Genomic DNA, 19,821 nt, shown 5'->3' with positions numbered 1-19,821 from the left:
ATTTTCATCACCTCGCATGATGTTACAGCCACGTAGCACAGACGAAATATAACTCCGTTACCTCGATCCGCACATGCAGTCTTCGCAAGGCAGACCTGATAATTTCAGGAACTGCTCGGGATCTGCCTCCGGAAAGATCACACGACTTGCCGAACTTGAAGATATTGATGGGCTGTGACAAGTCGCGACGATACGACTATCTCGCGCCTAGATACGAACCTATGATGAAAGACCCCTCTCCTGTAATATTGACATCACCGCTGTTCGACTGCCTCCTACTAGGGAATCGGTACGGAAGGTACTAGGTATACGCTTAAGAAGAGTAAAGAAAACGATGTCTAATATTCCCTTGATAGCCTTGTTACTTGGATATGATTAATACCTGGCCACAATTGTTCATTTTCGTTAAGTCGTAACCTTGGAAGGCATCTTATTGAAATTACCTCGATTAGGGTCTTCATATCCTATTTCAATATATATTCACGAATATGGAAGCCCAATCAATCCTACTTAAGAGGTCGGCGTCGAGTTTGCTCATATCCCAATACTGTCTCCACCGCAGCCAGAATAGGAGTCCCACCTACAACTTCAACCATAAAGGTTCGAACATTCAAGAGATTGGTTATTAAAACTTAATTCTAGCCAACACCTGCTGTCGGTGTAAGTATTATAGCCATGATAGCCTGCTAATAAATTAACTTCCAAGGTTGATTTTATATTGTACTTAGTACCTAGTCAGGTAGGATGTAGCTTGCCACTCCCCAACCAAACAACTACGCCCATCTTCACTCGAAATCTGTTGCTCTTATGTTAGTCGCATACCTGTACATTACTTAAACAATATGATTGAATTCCAAATAGCCAGCACTCCTCTCGTAGGTCTTCGAATCCATTTGTGATCTAATGTCAACTTCATATGCCTTCATCCGATAAAGGAAATCCAAGGTTTGGATAGGAGAAACTTCAACACCCAATCGAATCCCTTCTATTAACTACCCAAGGAAAGCTCCTTTAGATGTTAGCCATAGTGAAGTCTAAGAATGTGAATTAATTAGCTAGGTACCTAGGTAGGTAGGAGGTAGGGATTCGCCAATGCTAGTATGCGATAGATGATTATCATACGTACCTACTTTGCTTTTGAAGATTCAGGGGCTCGTCTCCTATGTTTGCCTACCCCACATAAGAGGAGCCTCCAATTGAATCATCGTGGGTACCTAGCCACCAGCCCTAGATATTCCTCGTTCTTATCACTTAATGCTTAGATATATGACAAAGAACAATGGTATCTGCGATCCTTATAGCTCAGGGGTAGGGCATATCTCCCCTGATGTTAAGCTTTCTGTGGGCTAAGGATTGATGTCGTCGCTTATGCCTAGAGGTTACTACCTAGATACCAGCTAAGTTATATTACTTACAGTTAAGCCTCTTTTCCATCTCATATATTATTTTAAGGTTGTATTAGTTCATAGTATTGTGGAACCTCTCTAAACGTTGCTCATATAGGTTTTTTGAGGCTTAATCTTCATATACCGGGTCGCTATAGCGAGATCAGAGGAAGATGGTCAATCAATGCCTAATCTTTAGTAGTTCGAAACATTGTGTTTCCCCTTGTGAAGGCCTAGAACACAGATCGACTATTCCTAGCTGGCTCAACTATTCACTAGTGATGCCTTATGTGCGCCATGCAGAGAATCGTAATCATATCCCCGCTACTGACACGTATGTCCCACGATATACCGTAGTCAGATGCCGGCATCGTATATCTCAAGATCAGACCTCATCCTAAGGGATACCTACCTATCTTGGCAGTAAGACTCGAGTTAGTGATCTCTATAAGCAGAGCTAACATCAGCTGAATGCGTACTAAAAGCAGGAACATAGGGGTAAGACCTGCATCTATTAACTATCTACCTACCTAGTACTCGACCTAGCTCGTGTGTAGTAGCGTAAGTAAGCAGGTAAGTATACTAAACTTAAGCAACTTGAGTATTCAACAGTTCTAGTTGTCTTTTAAGACTGTTTCAAGATATGCATAGTAGTGCTATCCGGCGGCCCAGCCAATGGGAATTACAGAATATGAGACTCATCTGAACAAGGTGTTTATACCTACATACATACCAACATACTATGTGCAGTAGATGTTGATGTATGCCATATAGATCATGTAGGCTTGATCTCAGCGGTGCTTACTCGGGGGGGTAAGGATAATCCCATAAGAAGCTCACAACGATTACCTAGTCTGTGCAAGGGGAAGTGGGGAGCTTATAGAACTCGATAGCGCACTAATCTTAGGAGGCGAGATGAAACTGAGACTTCTAACGCGCCATGGAATAAGTGGCACGGAGTTTTGGGGACGATCGCTTCCAACCGTGATATACTTCAGCGGTAAAAGAAAAAGCAAGAACAAAGCCGCCCGTGTCATTCGCCACGCCACGTAGTCCACGCAGAGCAGTGGGGGTGCAGTGTGGGCTAGCCCTCTGTTGATAGGTACCAGGTAATCATCATTAACTGATATCGTGAAAGTGTTCTCACGTTGTACTACATCCATAACACATTCCAAATAACGTCCTGTCCTGTCTGAACGATATCGTATGTACATAATGTTGGATTTCGGACTAGCTCAGATATGGGATAGGCCACCCAACTTGAATAGCATCTATGATGGTAAGATGCCGTTAATCATGTTAAGTGTACAAGACACTCGACTTATTCTATAAGACAGTACCTACCTACAACTTTGCACGTGGCTAAAACTATTATCTCCAGAATCCAGCACATGGCATGTTGTACAAGCTAAGCTAACTTCAACGTTCTAAATGGTATTTACTATACTAACGTAATTAGAAAGCGACTAGGCTCTTCGATTGCTGAGTACCTACCTACCTACCTACCTACCTGGGTACGTAAGTTGCGGCTCCTTCGGCTGGTTCCTAGTTTCACGGAGCCGTTAACAAACCCCATGAAGCTAGCTGATATATTCTGAGACAGTGGAACTAAAGACTTGCGTGGAGAGGCGCTCTCTGTCGCACACTCTCGGGGTCATAGGCTTCTTAGTCGACGCAAAAGCAAGCCACCCGGATTAACTGGGGGTCCATTCAAAATCGACTGCTTGTACTAGTGAAATAGGTACGCGAAAATATCACACCGGTATAGACGAGACTACATTCGGTGAGGTTATGATGTACGTAGGCAGGTAGGTAGACACGCATTGCGGTGAGCTGGTCGAGATAGTTCCTTTATCGAGACTGTGTAAATCCGTTACCCAGTGGCACCGAGATCTTCGCCATGTCAATATCCTATTGGCCTGATTAGCCTCGGTTTGTGCTAAGATTTTGGATTAGAAATTATGTGCTTGATCCTAGTACTAGCCTTGGGCGCTAATAAGTTTATGCACAGCTCATGCTTCACTAGTAGACGCTGTTATATCATTTCTCCTGTCACAGCTATCGACTTGTTGAACTGGCCGGTGAAGCGAAAAGACGATATTGATATGCATTCTTCCTGTGGAATGAGCGCATAAGCAAGGCTAATGCCGGGCCGCTCACCGATTTTCCGAACATTAAAAGTAGCAGGTAGATGAGCCCAAGAATCACTGGATTCTTATTGTATTCTGGCTAAAGGGAGATCAAACAATAGGGCAACTGTCAGGCATGCGATAGCTACTAGGTAGGCTCGTAGACCGACGGAGATAGTTGGCGCTGATGTGAATTATCTTGAGCTTCCGAGGTTTTGTGATGTCACCAGCCCTGGGTAATAGAGAGGTTAGCCAAAACTCCCTTGACGTCCTCTCATGTATCAAATTTTGAGGCATTTGGAGGATTGCTACATAATGCGCGTGGGCACGGCCCCAACTCCTCATGTGATTAGATGAGCATCTATTAGGCGACTATCGGTCACGATATGATGAATAGAATGGAGAAAGTGATGACTTGAGGCTAAACAATGCATTGCGTTCTCGGGTCTCGTTAGATAAACCTACCTACCTAGGTCCTATGTTGGAGTATAGTAGGGAGGTTCTGGTTGGAGTGCTTGGTGATGAAACATGAGAAATCACAAGAGAATGTTAACAAGTGAAGAAAAGACTAAACCCATCTTGCATCTAATAACTGGAGACTTGAAAAAAGTGGCGTAGATTCAACCCCCCTGCGGCTCCTATTAGTGGTTGTTCGACCCTGCATTGCATTAGAACTTGTGCTTGGTTTAAACTGCAGTTTCTCGCATGAATGACCGATTTTCCCAATGTGGCTCCACGCACCTTTAAGATACATACCACTAGGTATGCTACCTATGGTAGTCTAAGGTCAGCTGCATCCCATCTTCCTAGCCTGTGAAATCGACGAGTACCTACATCAGATCGCGGCCCGCCCCTAGACTAGATCCTACCCAGTTTAAAGGCCAATTACTTTATGCCGGCTTGGTATTTGCTGTTGCTTCTCCGTTACATTTTCTCCGTCTGTATAGTTAATACTGGCCCACTCCGGATAGAAACATTCCCCACTAGTTATATCTCAGAATCTCAGCTTGTATGTTATGACGACTTTTCAAGCCATCCAAATAGAAAAAGTTAAGTAGAGAGACCCGTAGATTGAGGCGTAGATACCTAGTAAGTACTATGTATGCCCATATGGAACAGTACTTGATCTTTGTAATAGATCCACTCGCCCCCCCTGACAAGATCTTGGCGTGAGTCTAAAGTCCCCGGCGTCAAGGTCAGCCCAGACGATTTTCTATCAGCTCGTTCAGCTTCATGTCAGGTTTGATCTTCTCGAGGGTATATACTTCCTGGATTTGGAGGAGCTCAAGAAATGATCGTCTTCCGATAATCTTATTTGACACCGTCGGCGCAATATGTGGAAGTTATCGCCTCATCGTGAATGTAAAAACGTAAAGAGTCATGATCCCAGTTGGAAATCTTTTTTGATCGCCGCGTACCATGGAGACGCACTGTCATTCTAAGGCAGGAATGAAGCCGATTTTCCATGTAAATATCAGGTTCATCTTATCTCATTCGGCTGAAAGGATTATGCTCTCTAGCTTCCTAGAGATATTGCTGGTTTCGGCAAATAAATTCTACGGTACTGTCCGGAAAGGTTTTCTATTTAATACGCGCTTCAGTTGAAAGGATTTCGCCTAGGGAATTTATGTAAATGTAAAGGCTATATACATCGTACCTACTCCTAAGCCTAAGAGTCTTGATGGTTGATCAGGATGAAAACGAAACGGAGAGAAATATGTGCTTTATAAGATATATTACAGAAAGAAAAAAAAGCACCGAACGATTCTAAGGTCCATGTGCGTCCGGACCGCCGTGTACTTCGTAGCGTTGCATGATGCGAAAAACTTAGATCAGGATCTCCCCTTGCCTTCCCCATTTTCATCAGCCATTTTACCGGGCTGCTGGGACTAAGTACCTATTCAAGGCTGGTGTGAACCCGACTCGCAAATACCTACATGACTGGAGGGCCAGAGGGCTTGCGAAGGGCAAAAAAAGCAATATTACGCCCCCCACAGTTACCACCAGTATAAATAGAGCTGGCTGGAGGGGTTAAGTATTTTCAGGGTATGATTTTACCTTAACACGAAAACATCATCATTATTATTTTTTCGTTAAATCATTCGAAGATACCTAAGTAGGTAGATATATATAACGTAACGCCATTATGAGCTTATTTGGAAACATTCTTTTGATACGACATTAAATCCGGGTATATTTCGACCGCATTGGCCTGAGTGAAGGAAAGTAGGTAGAAAAAGAAAAACCATAAGAGCCGCCACAGTACTGCTTGAAGACCTAGTAGATATGTAGATACAGGTACCTAAGCCCCAGTACCTAATCACCATCTGGCAGAAGTGGAGTATCACTATTTCACGCCAGTCAGCCCTAAGTGTTGGGGGTTCTTCTATTTTACAACTAATCCAGATCCACCATATCTAACGACGATACTCTCTTATTTTCCTTACGTCGACACCAAGCCTGTTGGTCTGTGTTTTGCCTTAGCGACTACTACAGTTGGAGTTAGTATCTTACATATGAAAACGGATTTAAAGCGATTGCATTGGCTCTTGACATAGCAGGGGTGCGTCACTACTTTCAGGCTATCGTCCCATATTCGTGCTTTGATGCGCTTTCTGGCGCCGGGATCAACAAGGAGACATGGATAAGCTACAGATGAAGTATGGGGCGTCGTCGATTCACTTGGATTAGAATGACTCTAGCTTTATAGAAATATTATAAGATCTATCTGGAAAAAATAAAGATACTTAAGGAGCCGGAAAGCTGTGGCCACTCCCGTCACTCCCGTCAATCCTTGTTCATCCCACCCAGGATGTCACAGATTTACCGTCTGCATAGTCCCAGAACACTGGTTGAACCGTTTCAACATCATCTTGCTAGCTCAACAACTAGTGGCTCTTCTCGGTGATTTGCTCTTCGTCTGGTTAACCGATTCAATAAGGGATTCTGTGCGAAAGTTATCAGTTCGTCGGGTCAACTATAGAACACCTCACTCGGCGTAGGACTTATCCGTTCTCTTGATGTCTTAGCGTATGTACACCTGCATTACGTTCCCCCTTTAAACCCTCAAGAATTACAGCCGGCGTCCCAACTGGCTATTATGGGAATAATGGTACAATCAAACTAGTACTTACATCATGAGGATAATCTATGGCTAGTCGGAGGCATTTCTGGTGCATAATAAGTCGGTTAATCCTCTTGGTTACAAGGTTGTTTGACCAAATGTTGAAGGTCGAAGTAGAAGAAGACGATTGGAGGTTACCTACTACCTATGATAGATAATATCTGCCTCATATTTAACATCGAGGCGAGACGGCAATAGGGACTAGTTGCTCAATATTCCAAATAGCTTCGCTTTTTGCCAGTATCTTACAGCTAATATTTTTTATTATTTCTTCCAATTGCGCATCGGTCGAGACAGGCGCATTAGATTATCCTTTTTACTTTTCCTCGCTCTCGTCATCAAATTTTAGTCCGTGTCTCCTCAATCCTATTGCTTCGTTACGAAAAAAAAGTAGCGAGGTGGCCTGCATGTCGTAAAGCCTGGGGGATGTCCCTCTACTCCGCAGATCCCTTAGATCATACGCCACTCACCGGTGGCTCATAGTTCCTGATATATACTCAGGGTCTGCCCCAGACAGATCTTCTTCCGCTGTCGCTTCCCGTAACCCGACCCAAAGAGCCCTTCTTCATCTATACCTATCCGTGGTCGCCGAGAGAGTGGAGGATAATGCAAAATCGTTCTTCACTTTTTTGACTTGGAAGATCTAGTCCCGTCACCGCTGCGGGAACTTCCCGGTTCCGTGGGCCGTGCTCACATTCGATCAGAGCTTCTAGCTTCTAGCTTCAAGGGTGGCGTCCAGCTCTAACCGTCTTTACGTTCACACATCCGTTCCCGGCTATCGACTCGGTCAATTTCTCAGTAACGTTGAAAATTTTACCGCAGGACCACAACACAAGCGTCGATCATAAGAGGACATATTCTTCGACTATAGCCTTACGCATAATCCTTTTTTTCCGCCTAAAGGAGGGATTAGTCTCGTTGCAGCTAACGCTCTAGACGCTGCCGAAGATATCCATTCGACCCATCAGTAGGTAGACAAGCCTCAGCATACAAACCCGGAACGGGGCACACCAAGCTTCCCGATCTAGATATACGTCGAACCCTTGTTCCCAACCTAAGGAGTTACCCCAGGTATAGAAGTGAAGGAGGTGTGGGCATCCGTATGCGTTGTCCTACCACGCCTTCGCTGTACCTTGCTAAGCAATCATAGCCCCGGCGGTTCTTGGAAGAGAGTCAGGTTGCCTTTCTGGTCGGTTGCATATCTCTTTCTAGGGCACCAAGCGGCTTTGCAGACTGGATTGGCCCATTTCCGGCTCGCTCTCCACCATATTCTGCCACCTCCCTCTAACCACTGTTACCATATTTCGGTTTATACCGGCCATAAGGAGCGGGCGTTAAGTTCTGACTGAAAACCCTACTAAACGCTGCCTTCTGCCGTTCCCGCCAGGTACCCCAGCCTGTAAGAAGCCACAACGCAGAGGTCTGTCATCCCCCCATTCAAAGGACGAGCTGCAGAAAGCGGCTTACTCCTTGGTCTTCCTGTTGGACAGTCTTGTTGAGGGTGCCTACCTAATCAGTATCGAATAATTTTCTCAAGACAGACGATTCTTCGGGGGCACGTAGCTATTCAAATATAATACCTAACAAGCCATCGGGGCACATGATAAATATCATGTCCTATCGGTACGCGCCGCCACAGGAGATTCCCGAGTTAGGGGCGTCACAAGCCGGCTACATGGATAGTCATCTAGCATCGACAAGTTCCAACCAAGAGGTAAGACTTACCAGCTACTATACTAGCACAAATTATACTAGCACAGTTTCCCATCTACACCACGTCCTCCATTTTACCAACAGTTAGCACAGAGCAACCAATTTTCCCCCATTCGGCGACGAGAGTCCCTGTCTAAGGAATTCAAGCTAAAAAGATCCGTCTCGACCCCTAACGTAAGGCCACAGGGGACGAACGAAACCGATTCCGGGACACTTGGTCCTCTTAACGAGAGGAAAAGAAATAGGCTTGGCTATCATCGGACACCGATTGCTTGTCGTAAGTTGTCACTGCACTGGGCGTTAATTGGCTTCGAAATATTCGCACGAAAACTAAAGCGTATTCTGGTATAGGACATTGTCGGAGAAGGAAAATTAGATGCAAGCAGCCAGAGACGCCAGACGTCCTAAGACGATGTGAGAGTTGCATTAATCTCAATATGGAATGCCACTATTCTGCAGTAAATCAACCACAACCGCCTACGACGGGACAGAGGCAAGGAACACGAGCTTCTGTTGGGACAGGCTATGCGTCACCCTCCACATCTCCAGCGATACCGACAGGACCCATGATGGAAGCGCAACCGAACCCACCGTATCACCAACTATCCGCAATGCCATCAATGCCAAGTATGAGCCAACAGTCGATAGAGACCGAGGAGGATGAAACTTACTCTTCTGAGCCTAAACGTAGGTGTACCCCAAAGTGCTTTTTCCAGCATTCATGTCCGTGAGAGCATTTGCTAAGAGGCCAAAAAGTCCCATCCAATGCTTCCAGCAGTCGGGCGTTCGGTTACGAACATGAAACAAACAACTGGGTATCGACAGACACGAGTTCCGGTGTTGCGAAGACCACTGGTGGCGCGAATGCTCCATGGGCGAATTATCCAGAGGGCCTACCGGAAACCTCGGATCTATCACCGTACGCCACCCATGCGCCGGTTGCATCCATGTCGACAGGCTGGTCAACAACATCCCCCGAACTTCATAGGATGGACAGCAACGCTCGCCTCGACGACACCTGGAGGGCCTATCCACCGGGAACAAGATCAATGTCGTATAGCGACGAACAGTCAGGCCAGTTCGTATCGACAACCAAACCGTACGATAGGGTATACCCGCCGATTGCGACTAATGTCGTGCCGGAAGCAAGTATGGGTACTCATGGCTCCCTCTCCGCCGTTGCCGTACCGCATGCGGCGTATGGTTCATGGCGACAACCATATCATTTTCCCAGGCCTGACGAAGACTACGGTGGTTGGTACGAAGACCGTGAGCACCACGTATCGGAAACCCATATGTCGTCTGTGGGAGAAGATCCATCACAAGCCGGAGGTATATACTACAGCGGGAGATGACGTTGAAGTCAGTCACGGGCATTGCGTGGAAGATATAGACCACACTTGTGGCCATCTCCCACGTGTTCTCTCCCCTATAGCATCGCAAATTTGCCATGTTATACCCTCTCTCACATATTAGCGATGTACGATTCGACAGTTTCTGTTTTGGAGATATAGACTAGATAAAGCGAGGAACCGTAATAAGTAAAAGAGAAGGAGAAGATTACGAATAGGAAAGAGGCTGAGCCATGGATTTGCCTGAACGCAAGGAGGGATCTGCGACATATTCGTAAACTGAAAACACCTGGGGGATCGACAAAGAATACGCCGCCATGCCAATTCGTAACGCCGCGGCAAATTTATCCTCACAACTCGGAGTTTTAAACAGCGTATCCTATCGTTAGCCAGGTTTCAATCGGCTAAGTAACCGAAAATCTTCGACATGGTCGAGAAAGGAGAGATTGCGTAGCATTATTACCCACGAGAACTTCACACTATCGATTTTTCGATCTTCGCCAAGAACCAAAGCGTCACTGTCCCTACCGAGCATAACACATCTTTGGCTGAGCTGCCGTACCTACGTACATACATAGTACCCCCACGAGTCCACAAATCTCATCGGCGCTTGTCAATTGGTCGAAAGAGGGAATGAATCACGATATATGAATGTGGAATGGTGATATAAGATTAGATATACTGGCATGGATGACGGGTTTCATATGATCTGGAGTTGAAGGATGGAGATGGGGATTTCCCGTTTGGGTAAACAAAACAGATGTGGAGGCCTGGCGGCTATAGTTTTGCTTCGACTTGGACACCTTGGTACCAATCTGCGCGCTCTCGATAGCGGACTTTCGAAAACCGATGCGGCCTCCCGTCTCGTCCCTACCCGCGCTTCTTCGGCCCGGGTACGGACCTGCTGCCGAAATAGATAAGGTAGGTGGCGGAGGATCTCTCTTTTGATTCTTCTGTTAGGCAGATCTTGTTCTCGTCCACTTTTCGAATTTCGAATATTGGGTACCTAGTACCTATCACTGTTGGTCAAATGCTTAACCCCTTGCTATTTGCAATTGGGAAGAGAAAGGGAGAAAAAGAAGAAGAAAACGCGATGAATTGTTTCTACAACAAGGGCCTAAAGAATAGAAATATTTTTCATTGGGGGATTAGGGTGTTCCTATATTATCTTGGGTTTGTGGATGATAAAAGTCAGTGTGTTTCTATGTCTTTATACTCAATAAGGAGGGAACAAATTCTCTGTAGATAACTCCTGGGGAAGTTCCGCATATGTACCTAGGTAGGTATCTGCTATATTTGACCAAATATTAGCTAATAAGTCTGTGAATGGTTCCGCCGAACCCAGTTTCGGTTACCAACATCATCAAGGTGTCAGACCGGTTGTAGATATATTCTCTAGTCAGAATGGCTGGGACTGGCCTGTTGTGTGGGCGCCGGTCGTTAATATAATATGACGAGAACAGTGACACAGCAATACAATAATTACAAGCCCATCGGTACAGTCGTGCCGACAATGTCTTAGATCTCCATAGCATTTCATCTAGACAGTTCTCCTGTACTAGGTAATCCACGTGCTAATGGTAATGATGCTGTCTACATCGGCATTGACCATGATAATATTTTAGTTATTCAGCATACCTGGTAGAATAGGTAAGACTACCTAGTACCTATTGAGCCGAATCATCCTGGAGAGGGGTTTGACCATGTGCTTCTAACCAGGCACGAATTCAATATGATAGCTAGTAGACCAGGTACCTAGTAGGTAGAAATATATTGCAGGGCGTGGCCTATCATAACGGGCTTCTCGCTACCACTCTTCATGTCTCCAGCCGCAAAGTCAGAACGAGTAAACCGATATAAGCCCCAATACTTAAAGCCGTTAGGAGAAGCACACTGTTACCACTAGTCCGAAACTTATTCTTCAATTCGCCATCATCATCTGTCGTGGTGAAAAATTGGCGGTTGCCCTGGTAGCGACGATATATAGAACATAGCATGACCGTCGTACCATAAACGGCGAAGAGCGCGCCTATGGCATAGAACTCAGAGGTAAAGATCTTGAGGATGATGAGAGCGAAGCTAAATTGAGAGAGGGCCGTTCGCATATAAGCTCCTTCAAAAGTCCGTTGGGCAGCTCGGATCTCCACCAATCTGCGGGGGGCGAGGGATTTGATGTCAGCAACTTGCTCTACCTGGTAGCACTCCAAGCGCCTGTGAAGCTCGTCCCAGCAGACGGGTTCCGACGCGGATCACTGCTGAGACCCGCGGCGCGGCAGAATCTGAGCCCCAGATCAGGGGCCATCGGCAGTTTATGAAGGTAGACACGGAATAATAAGAATCCGACCTACTCTTGTGATGTGAGGATAACCGAGCGAGCGCGGTGTAGTCGTAGGTGAAGACGGTCTTCTGGATTTGGCTATAATTGGACAGGTCAATATTAATGAGTTAACTCCGTAATTGTAGCATCATCAGGGGTATTGACGCGTAAAATCGCCTCGGTATTTAGGATGATACCAACGAGAAGACACTTTTTTGTGTATAAAACAGTAAAAGAAACTGACCTGGAACATGATTTCTAGTATTCAATTGATCCTCATACAGTTCGGTCGACAATGTGCATTTTGATAAAGTAACCCGTTGTCGATATCTACTAAGCTAGGAAGGTACCTGCATGAGGCGAAGAGAAAGTGAACTAACATGTCAGCATGTGTACTCGTGAAGCTCCTAAAATGTCATTGCGGGGATCTAAGCAAATCCCCACCGGCTTCCTTACAGCTGGGAAGATCCTAGCCAGCCGGCTGTCACATTTCCTTTTAAGTGATACCTGGTCCGAGTCAACCTGCTCGTTGTCTCATCAATGTACCTATTTATGAGACAATAAAGATCGTATTAAACCACCGGACTTTTTTTAAATACAAAATTCGAGTAGGTGCTATTTAGGTACACAGGCTGACAGGTAGGAAATGTATGTTATAACTAACCGTTTTGAATCCGATGACTGAAAGTAAATGTAGAACTGTTGGATGATACCTTCGGGCACTACAAGATAAAAGGATCACTAGAAGCAGGGAAAGACCCCGCATAAATTTAGGGCTGGGCGAGAGTATCCATTATGAGGATGATAATAACGAAGGCGACGTCGGTCTTGATAGCTTCTAATATTAGCATTCAGGGGTAGAGCAGCTATGTACATCCGTACCACTGATGGTCTAAAAGAAGCTGCTAACGGATAACATCGCGATTTCCGGACAAGAACTGAAGGTGTCTTGATCTCAACGGCAAGCGCGATCTTAGACATTTTAAGGTTCTAGACAATAAGAATTTGGGAAAACTATAGGACAAGCACGTGCCCTTGCTTTTCTTTTCTTCATTCAAACCGCCCAAAAATCAAAATCACGGAACTTTGCTTGTTGGATCCCAAACCAAAATCCTAATGCTTTTGATACTTCGGTGATGCAACCACTCTACGGCACAGCAGCATTTCAACACTTGGCGCACGTGATAGAGATCCTGATTTTGAGAAATCACTCTATGCGCATAATCGAAGCGATCTTTTCAATTCATTAGCGGGCCATGTTGTATCGCGCCGCGCGGTTAAAATCAGATTTGGCGCTGTGCCGTTCCTCGGCTGGGGATCGAGTCCGCCAGGTCGGCCAGGCTGCCAGGTCGGTTCATTCCTGTTTCTGTACCCGCGGCAGGTTCCGGTCTAGGGATTGCAATTCAGTCAGATTTTGAGACAAATTGCAGGTAGGTTTTGGTCTGGCTGTCTCATTCTCTAATATTCGACACAAGCCACGTCCCGCTCTCCATGGAAAGGCATCGAACTCCGGATTGCCTACTTGCCTACTTGAGTATGCTACCGCTACATCGATTTCGCCTTGTACAGATCAATTGCAGAACTAGAATCCGAGGTCGTATCTGCCTGACATATGCAGCCTTGTTAAACCTTCACACATCAATATATATCTCGAGTCGCCCTGGCTGTGCCGCCCGCAGTTAAGGCTGTGCTGGCCACGGTGCGTTTAATCGATCGCCACGGATTCCACGCTACTGCAAGTTATCAGAGCAGGAACCGATGCATGCAACTCTATCCTATGCTTATTATCGAATAAGTTTTCGCATTATCAAACGGGCTCTTCTATCTTCCTTATTCTCGTGAAGATGGGAATAATTGAAATGAGAGCATACCTAGTAGGTACCTTGTTGTCGACGGATTTGAGACTTCCTAGACATTCCTGCTTCAGCTAGCGGGTCGTTTTGTCAGCTCATGCTACCGTAACATTTCTTCGGCTCTCTTCTCTCTCCCAATGAGGAGCGAGACAGCAGTTAGAGGATATCTATTTTCCTCTTCTTATTTTCTTACCCATCCGAATACATGTGTAGTGCGACCAGGATAAGAAGGAATGGGGTAATCATCATTATGTCATCTCCCGTATTGTGAATATCCGGTAGCGATATTATACTCATGTCCAGAAGCTTTTCGGTGTACCATGACCACTGCCACAATAGCACCGCCATAGGTGTAAGTGTTCGTGGTATAATGGTGGAAACGGGTTCGCACAATGTCATCATTTTGACTCGGAGCAAGCCTCACTTGGCACCTGTCCCGTCATCTGAAGTGCTGAAGTGCCCACGATCTCACACAAGGACGGAATGGTGGGCTTACAAGTGGGGTTAGACCTGGTCTCCTCTCGGGGCTGAGAAGGAAGCGAAGAATGCCTTATTACCCCTGTCATCCAATGAGGAGAACGCCTAGCTGGTCTGGCGATGACAGAATGATGGATAGTTGTCCAATCAGACAGCACGAACAGCTTTCGAGGGGGAGCCGCAGTAGTGCGCGAGCCGGGAGCCCTATCGTCGATGTATCGATTCCGCCAAATTTGCCTACATCCATGGATGGTGTACCGCCCGTTTTAGGTCACCCTGTTATTCCATTCTACCATTCCCGCTCCTCTCTGCCCCTTCTCCCTACCCAATTGCACATTCATCGTCTCCCCTCACCTATAGAATTCCCTACAGAAATCCCTACTATTAGTTTCTTGAGCCTTCAACCGTCTTTCCGTCATTTTCCCTGCATCTTTGCACGGCCCCCTTGCAGTCCTCAATCCGCCCGGTACAAGTTTCGATCAGATTATCTCAGACCAACAAACAGAAAGGAAGTATTTCCATTTTCGCGTCGAGTTCCGTTCGACTCCACTTCCTATTAAGCGCCGCCGCAGTATCGAGGTACCGACTTACCCCCCCAGTATCGGAACATCAAGTCTTTGGCAGATCTTCCTCTGGTTTCTGAACCTCTTCTGATAATCAACCGAGAACTAGATCTGCCCATTTCTAACATCACTTATCTACTTTGTGTATCTCAAGCTGGCGCGTGGTATAGTCGAAGAGAGTTGATCAGCGAAGAAATATATCGGTTACATTCAGCTCACGAGGCTATCACTCGTTTACACTCTCAATTGTCGCACGCAGCTCGGTTGTTTAGGAGGAACATGATCTCTTCCTGACGACATTTAGTAGGAAGCACGCTGTTCTAGTGCTATACTCTGGTTTAAATATATACTAGCCTCGCGCCGCCCGCCCATTATCAGCTATGACTATGAGTGCGGGATACACAGTTTCTCCCGCATCGCTCGACGTCCGCGATTCCCTTAAGGACCGGGCGCAACAAACCCACCACGACACCCATTACAACTACCATTTTAGCAACAATAACAACAATCAGAAAGGTCCCGTCACGCCTGTCGAGTCTCATCTACTGTCGCCATATTCTTCCCACCTTCAAAGCAATTCTGCCTCTCCTACGGGCAATTTCAACACCCCCGCAGACTCTGTATCCACCGATATCTACCAGTCGAGTGACCTCAGTGGTAGCGAATTTGGTGACGCCTTCCTTACCGTCGACTACAACAACGTCGATTTGCCTCAATTCCTAAACAGCTTCGACGACCCGCAAGATTCCCTAAATCATTATACACAAGATCAGGACAATGGTGCTATAAATGTTAGATATCCTTTGAGCCCTCACTTGACGCCTTGTATACCGTCGACCTCGGCATTCAGCAGTGGTCTAGATGCTAGTGCCGACTTTGGGACTTCGGCGCCAGCTCAGCAATTCCCGAACCAAGCCCGACCTTCTACGAATTCCATTGACTCAAACCAATCCGCGCCACAGCTGACGCCTGATACTAATGGTGGTAGTTTTTCAAGTGATGACAACCCTGCATTAACTACTCTCGCTATGGCTACGCAAAGTCCGCGTGTGACTGTCTCCATGTGGAATCGGGATGAAGAGGCTCCGGTGCAAGGTGTTGAAAGATCTTTCACTGCGGGCGCTGAAAGTCCTCGGACTGTGCACGCCTCACACGCCTCACACACCTTGGCAGGCGATTTAGCTGGGCAACCCACCCATGAAAGCATAGAAAGTGTTTTGCGAGACGCGCACGGCAGCTGGATACCAAACACTGCTGGTGGATATCGGGGTCTTGCTCCTGGAAACCGTCCTTCTGACGAGGTCCCAAGCCCTAACCAGCAAGCGTCTCGCAGAGAACGCGAGGAGAAGAACAAAGAAGTCTTCGATTGGGTTTCTTGGTCGGCCGGTAACCCAAATGACCTTTCTGGTGGACCGGATGGCTCTTCTAACATAGTTGCTGGCGGCCAAGACTCGGACGACGACAATATACCCACCGGCGAAATTTCCCTTGGAGATACGACCGAGAATAGACACCTCCCTGGTCAGGCATACCTTAATGTAGACGCTCCTGGCGGACCCCTCACGCAAACCGACTTCGATATAATGCGACAGCTCCCAACTTGGGGTGATGCGCCGACCATTCATGCCATCCAGTCCAATTCTCAATACCAACCGGCAACGTCACAAGCTGCCATTGAAAAATTCCAGCGGCAATGTCAAGACAATGAATCGATTGTTTCAAGAGCAGCTACTTGGGGAACTCGACGGAGAAGCTTGCCCAGTCTTGTGGACATGGAAGGTATAGTCAGTGGAAATTTCTTGAAAAAACTATCTATCAGCGGTCATACCCGTCGTCCAAGTTTCATCAAAAGGTTTCCTAGTCTTCGGAAGCCCAGCCCCAGTCAAATATTGAAGCGTAAGAATAGCAATGCTAGTGATATGTCGCCAGAAGAACTCGAAGACCAGGAGCGTCGCCGGGAGTCTAAGGATACACTGGCACCACCGTCGCGCACTTCTAGTTGGGGGATTAGTGGGATTGGTGGTATCAGCAAGAAGCCTACGCCTTCTCTGAACACCGCTTTAGTTGGAATCGCTACTGGCGCTGCCTCTATCGGTACCACCCATGCCCGAAGCGGTTCGATTAGTGCAACATCGATGACTTCTCCTAAGAGCCCATTCGGATCTCTTAGTGTACCACCTATGAAGAATACACTCACAAGGAGGAGGAGCAAAACGGAGCTTCCGAAGGGATCCAACCCAGAGAATATAATTGGAATGCTGAAGAAACAGGGCGGCCCACCTGTTGCTTCACTAGCAAGAACCCATCCTGCACCAGAACAAGACGAAGACGAAGACGATGATGATGAGGGTTTCGACGACGGCGATATTAAGACTGAACCAAGCAAAGGACAAATCATTGAGCCAACAAATGCGGGTTTCCGGAGCCATATCATGGAATTGAATCCTCAGTTCCCGCGCGAGAACAGCTGGTTGGCTGACCGTATTGCATATCAAATGGTTATGCGTTATAAGCAGCTTCAAGGTGCTAAGGTCAAACACTTGGGTCAGGTTAATCAACGCAAGTGCCCATGTGGTACGTTGTGCCTTTCACTTGGCGGATCAGCCGTTCCCTTAGATGGAAGAGGAGGTGAACGAGGTGTCGATCCCTTGTCAGCTCGGCCTGATTCTTCTGACGGCGACACGAATCCTCTCGAGGGCGGTATCAACTCGGAAAGCTTTCCTCTTGGTATTCCTATGCCCCCGACCATGTCCCTCCCAGCGGAATTCGAGTGCCAGCTGTGCTTCACGAGCAAGAAATTCCAAAAACCATCCGACTGGACCAAACACGTCCATGAGGACGTCCAGCCGTTCACGTGTACTTGGGAAAAGTGCCGTGACCCAAAAATGTTTAAACGAAAAGCTGACTGGGTTCGTCATGAAAACGAAGGCCATCGCCACCTTGAGTGGTGGTTATGTGACGTAGACGACTGTCGGCACGTATGCTACAGACGCGACAACTTCCTGCAGCATCTCGTTCGTGAGCATAAGTATACTGAACCGAAGATCAAGACGAAAGCCGCCATCAAGAAGGCTGGTGGCGGTGACCGTACTTGGCTGAAAGTGGAGCAGTGCCACGTTGAGACACAAGTAAAGCCGTCCGAAGAGCCTTGCCGATTCTGTCGAAAGACGTTCCCTACCTGGAAGAAACTGACAGTCCACTTGGCAAAACACATGGAGCATATCAGCCTCCCTGTTCTAGACGTAGTGAAAAGGAAAGAACTAGACGCGGACACAATAATCAGCCCAATCCAAGACCCTCCTCGCCCTAACTTCCCGATATCTTCAATCAAACAGGAACATTCGCCGTTTATTCCGCAAGGCGCTAGTACGTCATCAAATCCTATTCCGATGGACTACAGCCCAGGAAACCTCAGCTTTGGCATGCCAAATATGTCACTTCAAACGTCCTACTTCGGTCAGCACCAGATGGCTCAACAGTATGCTGATATGTCTCCCAACCCGGGGGCTAACTTAATGGGGCCAAGTTATAACATCCATCAACCTCCACAACCTCAGTACCATCCGCTGCCAGTCACCACAGGCCCCTCTTATGGTTCTTCTGCGAATGCCTACATGAATATACAATCTCAGCAAGAAGGACTGGAGCCATTCCCGCAGCTCGATCTCAATCCTCTAGGGATCCAGGAGCCTGGTGGATCTTTTGGTTATGATAACCTCGGGAATCCTACCATGCAACCTGTCGAGCAGTATGGCAATCACCCGGGTTCAGTCTCACCATACAGCCACTCACCCCACCAAGGCCACGGCTCCTTCTATAACCCATGAATGATAGACCAATTTTTTTTGTTTTTGTTTTTTTGCGATGCATGTTTGGGATTTCTCCTTACAACAGATACCCCGAGCTGGAGTTCGCCGGATGGCCTTGGTTGAGCAGGGTAAACTTCTCTACGTTCCTGAAATCATTTGCTTAGGATTTTTATATGCAATCTAACGATATCCCATGGCGTTGTTTGGACGATATGTATATCTCATGTTTTGAGTCATGTCTGGTCCCCACACGACCGCTAAATCTCTCCAGCCACTCTATGCCGTAGTGTATCTCTTTATGTCGGGAGCACACACGTAGCTGGGTCGGATTCTCTTTTATCTCTTCTTCGAACAACGTTTGGCGGTAGAAAAGAGTTACGAATATCTTCGGGTACGAAATGATGGGCGGGCTAATGATGAATTCATTTTTTTTCAAGATATATAACGGCAGCGGAATGCACACAATCCGATCTGATGAGAAGCGCTTTCTTTCTTTAAGTCATCGGGACCGGGGCGGTTTGGTGTGCTTTTCTCTAGATTTCATAGATTTCTCGTTTATATTTTTATGAACACTCAATCATATCTTGATCGTGAACTCTGTGGACTCGGTTAAGGTTTAAATATGTGTGAAAGTCCTTGCGTCTACCCCGGCCGGAGGCCTCCGGTGTTTATCTGGAACAGGCGGGTCTTAGGGATTTCCGGATTATCAGCCACCGTCGAGAACCATCGACTTCCCAATCCACCTAGTGTACCAAATTTTGCTTGTCACGACTGTGGAGTTACCTAGGCATCTCGGTGCATCGCGTTCCTGAAAACTGTGGTCTCCCCGCGCGTACGAAGTACGTAGTCCACCACGTACCTACCTACATATGTACCTACTCACTTACTCAGCTGTGTACGTACCTACTTTCGCCATACTATACACGATGGAACTTGGGAGCACCCCTTAACGAGCAAGTTTCCCGGACTTTCGCGGCGGCGGGACGGACTGCCGTAATAAAGGACGCACAGTATTACTATATGCCAGATGCTATTATTGCTTTCCGCAGGTTGGTTCGTGTCACGCATAAGTACCTAGGTAGGTAAGTTTGAATAAATT

General features: G+C 46.8%; 3 protein-coding genes across 3 annotated transcripts; 2 read left to right on the top strand and 1 right to left on the bottom strand.

The window, feature by feature from the left end:
* Positions 1-8,507: 8,507 nt before the first annotated feature.
* Positions 8,508-9,706, top strand: GGS22DRAFT_196804 (uncharacterized protein; the record flags this gene model as incomplete). Its single annotated transcript, XM_047965890.1, has 2 exons — positions 8,508-9,038; positions 9,108-9,706. The coding sequence occupies exons 1-2, from the start codon at positions 8,789-8,791 to the stop codon at positions 9,704-9,706; spliced, it is 849 nt and encodes a 282-aa protein (XP_047822977.1). The 5' UTR covers positions 8,508-8,788.
* Positions 9,707-11,309: 1,603 nt separating this feature from the next.
* Positions 11,310-12,519, bottom strand: GGS22DRAFT_67904 (uncharacterized protein). The gene is made up of 4 exons (XM_047967768.1): positions 12,465-12,519; positions 12,265-12,370; positions 12,052-12,119; positions 11,310-11,854 (listed from the first exon to the last, which is right to left on the bottom strand). The coding sequence occupies exons 2-4, from the start codon at positions 12,271-12,273 to the stop codon at positions 11,521-11,523; spliced, it is 411 nt and encodes a 136-aa protein (XP_047822976.1). The 5' UTR covers positions 12,274-12,370; positions 12,465-12,519; the 3' UTR covers positions 11,310-11,520.
* Positions 12,520-15,101: 2,582 nt separating this feature from the next.
* GGS22DRAFT_67794 (uncharacterized protein) lies at positions 15,102-18,930 on the top strand. Its single transcript, XM_047967767.1, has one exon. It carries the CDS (start codon positions 15,294-15,296, stop codon positions 18,738-18,740), a length of 3,447 nt encoding a protein of 1,148 aa, XP_047822975.1. The 5' UTR covers positions 15,102-15,293; the 3' UTR covers positions 18,741-18,930.
* Positions 18,931-19,821: the final 891 nt, after the last annotated feature.

Source organism: Annulohypoxylon maeteangense (assembly GCF_022496945.1).
Source record: "Annulohypoxylon maeteangense strain CBS 123835 unplaced genomic scaffold GGS22scaffold_2, whole genome shotgun sequence".
Classification (NCBI taxonomy): Eukaryota; Fungi; Ascomycota; class Sordariomycetes; order Xylariales; family Hypoxylaceae; genus Annulohypoxylon; species Annulohypoxylon maeteangense.
This window is presented reverse-complemented; position numbering and strand designations above follow the sequence as displayed.